The sequence below is a fragment of the Alnus glutinosa genome, chromosome 12, assembly GCF_958979055.1.
Source record: "Alnus glutinosa chromosome 12, dhAlnGlut1.1, whole genome shotgun sequence".
Classification (NCBI taxonomy): domain Eukaryota; kingdom Viridiplantae; phylum Streptophyta; class Magnoliopsida; order Fagales; family Betulaceae; genus Alnus; species Alnus glutinosa.
The window spans coordinates 3,399,430-3,412,378 of record NC_084897.1 but is presented as its reverse complement, the minus strand read 5'-3'; the positions used below and the strand labels follow the sequence as shown (position 1 = coordinate 3,412,378).

General features: G+C 34.4%; 1 protein-coding gene across 1 annotated transcript; it reads left to right on the top strand.

Moving 5' to 3' along the window:
- The first annotated feature begins 827 nt into the window (after positions 1–827).
- On the top strand, positions 828–2,561 carry LOC133852192 (ferritin-like catalase Nec2). Its single transcript, XM_062288891.1, has 3 exons — positions 828–1,154; positions 1,449–1,674; positions 2,072–2,561. The coding sequence occupies exons 1-3, from the start codon at positions 850–852 to the stop codon at positions 2,447–2,449; spliced, it is 909 nt and encodes a 302-aa protein (XP_062144875.1). The 5' UTR covers positions 828–849; the 3' UTR covers positions 2,450–2,561.
- Positions 2,562–12,949: the final 10,388 nt, after the last annotated feature.

The window sequence follows — 12,949 nt, the reverse complement described above, 5'->3', positions numbered from 1 at the left end:
TGCACCACAGGTTCTAAATTGTTTCAATATATATATTGTAATATGATTTCTTGTATTGTGAAAGTTGGAACATGCACGTTCGTTGATATCACTAGAACATTGTGATCGAGACAATAGTTTGCATACGTTGAGTTTTGACGATTCAGTGAAATATCATTATCAAATTAACATTGAGATAATTGCTAGCTTGCATATGTGGAGTTCTGACAATTCGGTGAAATATCATTATCAAATTAACATTGAGATAATTGCTAGATTGCATATGTGGAGTTCTGACAATTCAGTGAAATATCATTATCAAATTAACATTTACAATTATCCTTAATAAATGAAGTTAATTTAATTAAAATGGAAGATAAACTATGGAGGCTGAATACGAGCTCAAAACTTTTACTCTGATATCATCATGGACGGATCTAAGGGGGGGCTGGCTGCAGGGGCCATGGCCCCCCCTCAATTCCAAAAAACAACAAAAAAATATTAGGTAAAAAAAAATTATAAGGTAAAAAAAATAAAATTTAGCCTACTGGCTCCTACCAATAATTTTTTTTTGCCCTTGACTTCTGCCCATAAGAGTTTCTGGTTCCGTCTCTGTATATCATGTTAAATCATATATTAGTTGTTCGGAAAACTTAAACGGATAAGAATAGATCAATTTAATAATTTAATTAATATTTTAACTCGAATAGATGTGAAACACGTCGGATTGGCCGGAGATGCAGTCGATTCAGCATAAAGTTTTGGAAAAGTATATTCTTTCTTACAAGACTTGTGTCTATATAAGCTTGGTAATGATGATCAGTCATGCACGTATATACCAACCAAGCAAGAAGCAAGAAGCAAGAAGCAATGGGCAGCCCTTTCTTCGTTGTCTTTATCTTTCTTATTACATTGGAAGTTAGCCAGGTGATGGGTGCTCCCAACTGCGGGCCAATTCTAGCCAGTGATACAGACCGGATTGAATTTGCTCTTAACCTTGAATTCCTTGAAGCAGAGTTTTTCTTGAGTGGTGCACTTGGTAGAGGGCTCGACAGCATTGCTCCATCTTATGCCGACGGCGGCCCGCCGCCCATCGGTGCTAAGAAGGCCAATCTCGACCCTTTAGTTGCCGCGATCATCGAGGAATTCGCATATGAGGAAGTTGGACATCTCAGGTCCTACAGAAAAAATATTTTTCTTTTTCATTTACTTTATAATTATCACCTCTATTTTTCTTTATTTGTCTACTCATTTGATTTTTGAATTGATATTGTTTGAAATTCTGAAGAGAATTCGAGCAGAAAATAAAAGAAGAGTGCAAGGCTCAAGGTGCGGGATTCACTTGCCGAGCACCCTGAACCTTGGATTCCTTGGGAAATTGTGCCAGAAAATTTCAGAATATCCAGATCTTTTATTTTTATTTTCTTAATAAACTGATGCTTGCTCTTAATTTGATGGCGATTTGTCAGGTCTATAATTACAACAATAGGAGGATTTCCAAGGCCGCAGTTGGATCTTAGCCCTCAGAATTTTGCAAACCTATTTGACGCTGCAGTTGGTTTCAAATTGAGCCCTCCATTCGACCCTTACTTGGACCCAACCAACTATCTCTTAGCATCTTATGTGATCCCTTATGTAGGATTGGTGGGTTATGTTGGCACCATTCCAAACCTAGTCAACAAAACTTCTCTTAGTGTAAGAACCTCTATACTTCTTTTAAATTATAGCTTATTTAAAAAATTTAAGTAAATAGAAAATAATTGATTTAATCATATTTTAACACTTATCCTTAATTACGTACCGCTCATCAGTGCGTAAAATATTTCATTGTGAATGACAGAGATAAAGTATTCGCTCAACGGGTTTGTCGGGTTGCTCGGCAAACTAACAGGTTGGGTTCGGGTTGACCTTAACGGGTTGGCGGGTCAACCCGAACCCTACACGCCAACTCATTTTGCAAGTTCTAATTAAAATTCATAACATTTGTCTTGATACCATGTTAAATTATCACGTATCTCAAACGCTTAAAACTATTTTCTTCAAACGATGCAAATCTCACTCTATAGAACTAATCAATACTCTTTCGTGGCAGTTGGTTGCGTCGCTTTTGGGCGTGGAGGCCGGACAAGATGCGGTTATAAGAACACTGCTATACGAGAGAGCCAACCAGAAGGTACAGCCGTACAACATGACAGTAGCCGAGTTTACTATCAGTCTCTCTGCGCTTAGAAACAAGCTGGCCATGTGTGGCATCAAAGATGAAGGGATAGAAGTACCTTTATTTCTCGGGGCAGAAAATCGTACGGACAGCAACATCCTCTCCGCCGATCCTAATTCCCTTTCGTATTCTCGGACGCCACCGGAGATCTTGAGGATAATATATGCAACCGGCAGCGAGTACAAACCTGGTGGGTTTTATCCTAACGGTGCTGGTGGGAAAATCGCAAGCAGCTTTCTTCAAAAAGCCTAGGACGCTCTATACTATTCTCAGCTACATGATTAATAATTTTATTATATGCACGAATAAATAGACATGGATGTTAAAAAAAAAAAAAAAATTTACAATTTGGTGCAGGAATAAATAGATGGATGTTAAAATAATGAATAAATTATATATTGCCAAATCAAAGCTTGTGGTTTTTGTCAAATGCTATATGAACCATCAAGAAATGCCAATATCTTATACAAAAGGGACATGTATGTTAGACATTTATATTGGAGATGTGTAAGAGATGAATTTAGATTATTTTTTTACACAAAATTGGCATGTGTACCCATAAATGTTAGAATATATATTAATTAAATATATACATTATAATTTCTTATAAGTTTAAATTTTTAGAATATGTAAAAATTTAATATAATATTGGGACAGAGATATCAATAATGTGAATGTGGCGCATAGCAAAATAGCAAAAGGTTGAAAAGATCAAGGTCGATCTCATTTGATCGATAATGCGCTCTAGAAATACTATTTGATTTTTAGCAAAAAAGAAAAAGGCACTAATAAATAACTTTAAACATAAAACACTTTAAATTATTTTTATTTTTATTTTCATGTGTCATATGAAAATATTTTTTCAATCAATTTTTTTTAAAAAAAAAAAATCTAAAAGGTTTAATCTTTTAAGAAAGGACTTTCATAACGTGCATGTTAAGATTCAAAAAAAGAATAAAAAAATTGTTAGTTCCCAAAGTAAACTTGTTAACGCTATATGGGATACCGTCTAAATTGGTCTTTTAACAGCATACCTCCCAAATGATAACTTGACTAAGTACAAGATGGAATGGTTTTGTCTATGTGCAAAAGCTATGGCTGTGTTTGCTAATCACCCTTCCCTCCATTTTTCTTATTTTCATTTATTTAAAAAAAAAAGAAAGTCAATTTTAAAATATTTGAACTTTTTTCACTTTTTATATCATATAAATAATTTTTTATTACTATTCAAATAAAAAAATTCACTACAAAACAAAACTTTTTTACTTTTCTATCAGTTTTTAATTTCTTTCAGTTTATATATATATATACTTTTAAAATTGACACGTCTCATCATTTTATTGGAGTTGACGTGACACACTAACGAAATTTGTTAAGTGTTTTGATGGAGTTTGACTGCAAAGAGTTATTTGTTTTTGTGGCCTATCTCAGGGACCTCTACGTTCATTTTGATACCACATGGAGCTAATTATAAATTAGGTAAACCACATGGATTGATTTAACATTTTTGCCTTATTTTTTCGTATCAACCATTTTTTTTTTTTTGGAAGAATCTTGTGTTTAGAATCCAATATTATAAAATTAAACAATAGAATTTGTTGGGAAATATTCTCAATAGTTAGTAAATGGGCTTATTTAATTCATACAATCCCATTTACATATATTAATCCTGAAAAACTAGCTACATTAGAAGGTTAAGGCTAAGTCCCATCAAGAAACAAAGGCTAAGGCCCATCAAGAATTTCACAAAAAGTCATAATTGTAATGTCCAAGACATTTTGTAGTAATTAAAACATGAAATTTGAGTAAATAATTAATTAAAGTTAATTTAATGTTAGTAAAAATGCAAAAGAATAGTTTTAAAGTCCAAAGAAATAGAAAATAGAAATAATAAAAGAAGAAAAGAAGAAAAGAAAAGAAGAAAAAAAAAGTCAAAAGAAAAAGAAAAAAGGGTCGTCACAACTAATTGTATCAGAGCAGTTAGCTCTAGGGTTAATTAGGAAAAGCGGAAAGCAGAAACTTAAGGTTGTGTTAGAGTCCAAGAATAACAAAAGAGCCATAAGAAATCTTAAAAGCTTTAACAAAGATAGGAAATTAAAATGTATTACTTCATGTGCATTACATGGATTTGGTGATGCATATTATTTGATTTACGTATAGTTATCTTACCTCTCACTTTCACATTGTAGGTTAACTTCAATGTGATTGTGTAGAGTATATTGCTTAGATGTGGATCGATTTAAAATAAGCTTCTTAGGTGCATTGCATAGGTATTCTGATGCATGTAATATTCTTTACGCAGTATTGTCTATGTGGCATTTCATTGTACAGACAAGTCATGCCGCCTAGACAAGCAATGTCGATACGCAATGACGAAGAAGATTCCTCAGTGGGTGATTGAGGTGGAAGTGATTTTAGGCGCCTCTACCTCCTTCTCCCCTTCTGTCGAGGAAATTGTTAATTAGTAATGGTTTTAGGCATTCCTCATTGATGGACCTTCGACCACGAATCATTTGAGTAGAATATAGTCAATGCCATAGCTTCCTCACCGCAGAAGAAGCAACTTATTGGTTGTGACTCTAAGTTCCTTGGAGAAGAGGATGCCTTTACTAGCCGCTTCGGTGTCACGCGATGCACCAATTATGGGAAGCCACATTTTGGTGTATGTGTCGTGTAGAATCACTGGTATGCTTTTGCTGTGGTAGACTTGGCCACCTCGTAAAGCTATGTTCCTCGTTAGCCGTTTTGACTCAAAGCAGCTCTAGCATTGCCCAGTGTAGAGTGTGGGAGCTACGCTCGGATATATGTCGTAGAAGATCTAGGGCACGTTGTAAATTTGGTCAAGGAGGCCATTTCATGAGAGGTCGCCAACTTGTTGCCGCCAAAGTCAAGTACCTTTAGCAGGCAACTACCAGCCGAGACAGTTTGCTCAAGTATGGTGTGCCCACTCACACCGATCAATGCTGAAGTCCGTCAAACCACCGCAAATATTGCCGATGCTGCCACATGTACTACACCTTTATGTTGTAGCATTGTGTGCATTTGGCTTATTTGAGTTTTATTCATTCATATGTCTCTTTATGCATAGTTACATGCATAATGGGCACCAAACCTTTAAAATCAACGTGCGTGACCATTTCCATTGGTGACGCATTTGCCATGGTAAACGTGTAGGTCGTCGCCTTAGCATTGTACAGGTGGTGACATTGCTAGCTCTAGTGTTTGACGTGATGAGCTACAGTGTCTAACTCATTAGTTTGAATTGTTAAGTTGTACACCTTTGTCTCATTTGCATTTGTAATCTATACAAACTGAGCATTGAACGCTTAGATTAGAACTTATGCGTGGCCACTTATGTTGATGACGCCTTCGCTTATAGGGAGGGTGTGGACAAGTGTGCCATCGGTAATAGAGAAAAGACTCTGCTAGCAAAGCTAGCAGTGTTATGCGTGTAGAGTTCCAATGTTGGCATATTTAGCTTTAACATGTAATATGTTGAGTTTTAATGCCATGCATATAGAATTTTGATAGTCAACATGCTAAACAATAAAACTTACCATATTGAATTACGATATTAATTCGTTAGGACTTTGGGTCAATTTGGAATGGATTGACAATCAAAAAGTAGAAGTGAACGTAGATAATCACGAGTGGGTAGTTGTATTCCTACCCCATACTATAGAAAGTCCGAACTTTGCGGGTCTCGTTTGCGAGTTACTCCACTATCACTCTCCGACGACAATGATGTGTCCGAGAGTGTATACTTGTGTGTTTGGCTTATGTCTAAGCCAAGCTCAAGTCGGGTCTAAGTTGGGAACATCGGGATAGTGCAAATGTTTTCACTATAGTCACAAGTCTATTTGGTTGTGCATAGATCAACGTGTATTAAGTCCAAGAGAAACCTAGGATGAGTATTTTCGGGTTTTGGGCTAAAAGTGAAAGGAGAGGGGTATTTTCGGATTTTGGGCTAAAAGAGTCAGTGTCGTGCACGTGACTTTGTTTCCGTCTACTTAGACGGCATAAAGTGACGGATGGGGCCAAAAAATAAGGAATTAGTAGTTTACGAGGTTGGACTACAAGGACCGGTAGTTCGGGAGGCCATCCGGAGAACGGGTGGTAGTTTGGAGGGCTTTTTTGTATTTAACCCTATATATACGAGTCGAGCTTAACAAGTTATTCGAGTCTTATACGAGCTTGCTTACGAACATTAACCGAGTCGAGTGGAGTTTTAAATGAGTATGTATTGTTTAATAATCGAGCTTACTTTCATGTTAACGAGTAGTCGGCTTAATAATCAGACCGAGTGCAAGCCGATCTCGATGGAGTTTACGAGTAACTTTGTTCAGTTATAGCCCTACTTGACCCCATGCATATCTTATGTAGCCAACAGTGGCTCTATGGCTACTGCCTGTTGTAGTGGGATGAAGTCCCTCTACGATCTGGCGTAGACCACAATAGACCGCCAGAGCGTTTGCAAGTGTATAAAGCAAGCTGTTAACGGTGTTCCTTACATTGGTTACAATAAATATTGGTCTCGCAGCTAGACTTCCTAATAAATGTGGTGTCAATCTTCCTCACAAGATCAACCCCTCCGCAAACTGCAACAAGTACTATATATATATATGACTGCAAATTAATTTTTATTATGCATGAGTAAATTTTATCTGTCATGGAATGTTTCTAACTCCTTTTTGCTTTCTCTTGCTTGTAATCGTGTTGCAGCATAAAGTGAGGGTGATGGAGAAATGATATGGATTAGGCCAACATTTCTTTTGTGTGTATATATATATAGTTAGCTTATAATCAACTGAGGTGATAGTATACGGGAGATGGACATACACTCAAACAAATCATCTCTGGAAAATGATATTTTCGGGAATACATGACAGGCAGTATATCCAGATTGAGTCTTCGGAGTGGACACATCCTGGGACCAAGATTAAACCTTTTCAGCTAAGGCTCGAGACAAGCATATCCCTGCAACCCAGGTCTCATCCCATGGAATTCGAATTAGAACCCTAGTTCAAGCCGAATTGGGGTAGGAGTCACAATTCATGTCCAATTCTCTCAGTTGAATTGGGATAGAATTTTTGGTCCAAATCTAATCCCTGAAGATCCGGCACCGAATCTTATTCCAAGATGAATGTGGAAAGAATCTCAATCCAGGTCTGATAAGGAATCCAAGTCCAAATCAGGCTTTGACGGCGCTCTTAGGTCAAGTTGGTGCAGAAGACCTAATTCAGATCTGGCTCTACTTCTTAGAGTTCTTGTGCATTGCGCATACTTTCTTTTTTTTTTTCTTTTTTTTTTTTTTTCTCACAAACTGATTTAAGCAACGGAGTGAAATCTCTTAAGGGTCTCTTAATTTTAATTATTTTACAATGATCCTAAGAGGGTAAAGAACGTATCATCAACACCGTACTAAAAACTTTTCTGACATTACTCATTATTAATGTAAGACTGAAGTGTCAAGTAAACGGTCATCGGGTTGAATGGCTTCCTATTCTCATCGAGAAAGCAAACTAAAAGATGTTTGTGTGTCTTCTTTCGCTTTTAATGTACTGAGAAATAGTATAGTCTCCTAACTCTCTCCATTGAAACGCACACTAGTTTGTGGTGGTTGTGTTTAGCCTTTTTCTTTCTCTTTCAACTAATCTCTTTCAATGCGTACAGAAGAAATGCCTTCTTCTTTTTTCTCAACTTGGGTCGGATTTTTTGGTGGAAAATCTGGTGGGGTTGGGAGAGAGCAGAGAAGTTGCATTCATTGTTGATTATAAAGAAAAGCCTCCTAATAAGCCATGCTCGATCATATCAATGATCATGTTACGACCAAATTAAGTCTCTTGGGTCGAACAATACGTACATTCGTACAACATCTCTTTGAGAAATATGCACGATCGACCAAGTTGAAAGCAGCTTTAATTTAGTAACTACGTAGGTTAAAAAAAAAAAAAAAATGTTCGAACCTGCTTCAAATAAGAAAAAGGACCCTGAAATCTCTCTCAATCATCTTTATGGATCGAACCAAACGGACTTTCGACCGATCAGCCTGATCACTTTTTATCCGGATTAGAATATTCACAATGGATTATACCTCTTTTCTACCATGAAAGAGCATTTAGTATGCTTTATCCTCTCACATATATATTCTAGAACAAAAATAGAAACCCTATGAATATATAATTTGATTGTTAATTATATATATATATAGAACATAGCTATATATATATATTGTAATTAATCTTTCGAGGGGTACTATATGCAAGATTAGCATAAATTGATTAACTTATCTGAAGAATCTAGAGAAGAAACCCACCTTTTTTCTATATCGAAATCCTAGCTCCCAATCTTTGATCATTAAAATTAAAGTTGTTCCATTATTATGTAACAACATAGCATTCCTAGCAGAGCTTGATTTCGTTACACATCATAACATTTCTAGCAGACTCATTAAAATAGATTATTTAATTATTTTGGTGAGACAATTTGGAAAAAACTCACAAAACTACTCTCAATAGTCTCACTACTATAACTAAAAAGTTTTGGTGAATGAACAATACTGACCAACAAAAGTGAGTACTGTTCACTCACCAAATCATTAAAAAACTATAAAAATTTAGTCTTTTCTCCGTCTTCATTTTTTTTTTCTTTCTTTCTCCTGCACAGCTTTGTTTTGTTCTGCAATGTTTTAGGCTAAAAGTGTATATCTTTTTCTCTTAAACTACAATATTTCCACACTTTAAACATCCAGTCCTGTACAAATTTCTTGTTCACATAATATTCCAACAGTTTTTGTCGAATTGAAGCAGCATGTTTGGGTATCACTTTATTTTTGATTATTTTTTTAAAACATGTTTGTGCAGGTTTTTTAAATTCAAATTCTACTCAAGTTTTATTAAACTTTTTTCAATTTTGTCTCAGGTTATCTAAACCATCCAAACATAACTTCAAAAAACATTTTTTTTTTAGTATTCGTAATTTTAAATATTGTAAAGAATAATAGAATATAATACAAAATTTTAAAAATATGACCATTAGAATAAGACAAATATTAAAAACAATATGACTATTAGGAAAAGATAAACATTTAACAAAATTAAATAGTGAAAGAATAAAGAAATCTGAAGAAAAAAAATTATTTAAATATACTAGTGATAGTGAATAGTTAAAATGGTGAGGCTACTGGGATGAATTAAAAAAGTGATCATCTAAATAGAGAAAAATAATTTTTAACTATTTTATCTAATAAAATTTGATGAGGCTACTACAAATGCTCAAACTAATATTAAAACCACGCTTTTATCTCTTGATCAGCCGTCTTGCGCATGCAGCTGCCAACTCAATCTCATTCTTGAGATTTCAAACTAATACCGGCTGGCAAATTAAGAAGACAAACCATAAGCAAATTTCTTCATAATTTTTGACTCATGATTTATTAGACTGTTGGCTGATTTTTTTTTTTTTTTTTTTTTTCCCACTATTTATTGAATATGATCGACAACACGTCGGCTTTGTCTTTCTAAAGTTGCTGTTGGCTCCTCTTTGTTCATCGAGCAGGCATTTTTTTTTTACTTTTTATTGAATATGACCAAAGAGGCTAGGAACCGACAGCAACTTTAAAAATTAAAAAAAAAAAATTATAATGTCTCAGTAACTTATATATCAAATTAATGAATCTAATTGGTTAATAAAAAACAATCAATCTAATTTTGAGGTTTTATTAGAGGGCTGCTGGTTATTGGGTCAATGGCGCGCCGACAACATTAGTGAAGCAAAGCGAAAACGACATGGAGTAGAAGTAGGACTCAACTACTTATGACCGTCGTTGGCCGTTGCCAGGCGAAAGGTTAACACGTACATTGAGTAAACCAAGTAAAAAAGAAAAAACAAAGAAAACCTTGAAAAAATGTGTTCGGAATTTTCTAAAGTTGATGTTGGTTTCTCTTAATTTTGTCATATTCAATAAAAAAATTTAAAAAAAAAAAAAAAAATGCCTGCTCGATGAACAAAGAGGAACCAACAGCAACTTTAGAAAGACAAAGCCCACGTTTTGTCATATTCAATAAAAAAGTAATAATAAAAAAACTTTAGTTAACAGTCAAATAAAAATGATGAGTCAGAAACCGTGAAGAAATTTGCTTACGGGTTGTCTTCTCAGGCCGACATTGGCGGTTGGTATTAGTTTGAACTCATAAGAATGAGATTTAGGTGGCAGCTGCGCAAGACGGCTGATCAGGAGAGAAAAGTCTAGTTTTAATTTTGGTTTGAGGATTCTTAAAAGTCTCATTAAATTTTATTAATTTAAATAGTTAAAATTTATTTTTCTCTATTTTGATGAGTTACTTTTTTTAATTCACCCCAGTAGCCTCATAATTTTAACTACTCATTATTACTATCTCATTTAAATTATTTTATTTTATTTTTCAGATTTCTTTATTCTTTCACTATGTAATCTTTTTGAATGTTTGTTTTTTGCTAACCGTAATATTTCCTTTTATTGTTTTGACTCTAATTGCAGCACGGGGAAAACAACATCGATGCTTAGGCTAAAAGAATGCCTTTGTGTGCGTGTGTGTGTGTGTTTTTTTAGAGTGCCTGTTGTACAATGAATGAAATAAAGTTTTTATTTAAATTGGGTGGAAGGAAATTTTTTCAATTCAGTCTATTAAAATTATTACATTGGTTCTTAATTAGAACATGGGAGAATTAAAAATGCTTGTGGGAATTACATGCTCTAATTAAGGATAGATGCGAGTTTAATAAACCGAGTGTAAAAAATTTCCTCCAATCTCATTTGGCTTTGTTCTACTTTAATATATGTAGTGTTAAATCATATCACCACTTATCTCAAAAATTTAAGAAGCGAATAGGAAGAGATGAATTTAATTATTTATTTATATTCTAACACTTTTCCTCACATGCGGGCTTAAAGTGCCCCTTAGTTAGTGAGGTCCAACATGTGAATTATTATTTAATTGAACTGGGAATTGAATGACGAGGTCATTAGGTTCGAACTCAAGACCTTTGACATGCATAGATATCATGTTAAATATATCACCATTTATCTCAAAAGTTTAAGTACTTAATAAAAAGAAATGAATTTACTTATTTATTTTATATTCTAACGTATAAAAGTCCGAACGTCAGAGTGATCATCTTAATTGAGACCCACATACGAAACCGTGGCGAGTGAGGATGCCCTTTGCCAGAGGCAAAGGGGCATGCCTAAACTTGCCTAGTGATGATACCATAAATAAGTCTAAAGCCAAAACTTTTGGGCTCAATTAACATAAATGCCTGCTCATTGGAATGGAAAGAATAAAAATCCTAAAAGCTTCCTATTTATATATGGCTATTCTATAATCACAGGTCCATCTGGCGGTAGTAAAACAAAGAGCTATCTCTCTCTTTTATTTTTCCTCAACAAATTTATTGATTTAAGCATCGGAGACTTCCTCAATGGCCTCAAAACGACGCACTCCGGTAATTTTTTTTCTTGTATTTTAGGTGACCCGTCGTCCGTTTTGACCCTCCAAAAATCTGCTATTGCCCTTGGTCTAAATTAAGCGGTTATGGCCGGCATATTTTCCAATTAACACAGCTATGAATCTATTTAGGCCTGTCTAATAACAAAGATGCACAGCAGATTCTAAATTGTTTCAATATTGTAATATGGTTAATTTCTTGTATTGTGTCTTTCTTGTATCCTTCTGAAAATGATGTGTCTTTTAAAATTACTATTTAATTTGTAATAAATTATTATTAAATTTTAATCTGATAGTAATTTTAAAAGTCATATAATTTTTGGAGGGATATATAGAGCACTTCTAGAATTACTTGGTTTGTTAGTGGGACATTTTCACAACGTTAGGCTTATCTAATCATGACAAAATTAAGCCTAAACTTAGAAAGTTGGAACATGTTCGTTGATATCACTAGAACATTGTGATTGAGACAATATATTGCTTGCATATGTATATATATATATTCTGTTGTGTGTTTGATTCGTGGTTTATCAGAGGCATGTCTATGTTGGGTGTTTTTGGAACTAGTACTAGAGAGTACATTAAAGTAACTGCACGAGTGGGTTCCTCTTTTTTTGTATGCTCAGCTTTTAACGTGGAGTTTGGTTGAAAGAGAGCATGAGCCAAAAATAAAAAATAAAAAAATAGTGGAACTATGAGCTGGAAGTTGCATATAGGGGAAATATATATATATATATATATATATATATATATATATATATATATCTTTTTTTGGGATCGCCAATCAAACTATTAAGGCTTGTACTCTGACCCACCAAACTATCAAAATCTTTGAAAAATGTCTATTTTAGCGAAATATCCTCATAATATTTCTACCACGTGTCATTTTTCAATTAAAATAATAATAATAATAATAATAATAATAAAAATTAAAAAAACTTCAAAAAAAAAATATAAAAAAAAATAAACAAACTAAAATTTTATTTCTTATTGTTTTGAATTTTTTGAATTTTTTTTAAAAATGGGTGTTTGGGGTGGCATTATTTCTCAACCGCGACCCGATCTTCCCGACAACCCTCCAATCACCATCCGTTTGCAACGCCGTGATGACCGATTTTATAACTCGGCTCGGTGAGTTCCGATTTGTAATCATCAGCTCGCTGTTCACGGCCAAATTTAAGAGAAAAGCTTGTGATCCTTGACCCCAGGTAGTTATTGGCCAACATTTTGAATGCCAAAAATCATAGAGAGGAAAATGGATATGAAC

Bases quoted from the DNA above. Each gene is read 5' to 3' on its own strand.
- LOC133852192 (XM_062288891.1), top strand. From the start codon at position 850: ATGGGCAGCCCTTTCTTCGTTGTCTTTATCTTTCTTATTACATTGGAA. The intron at 1,155-1,448 runs GTCCTACAGAAA...GCGATTTGTCAG, and splicing joins GAGGAAGTTGGACATCTCAG to GTCTATAATTACAACAATAG. The intron at 1,675-2,071 runs GTAAGAACCTCT...CTTTCGTGGCAG, and splicing joins TCAACAAAACTTCTCTTAGT to TTGGTTGCGTCGCTTTTGGG.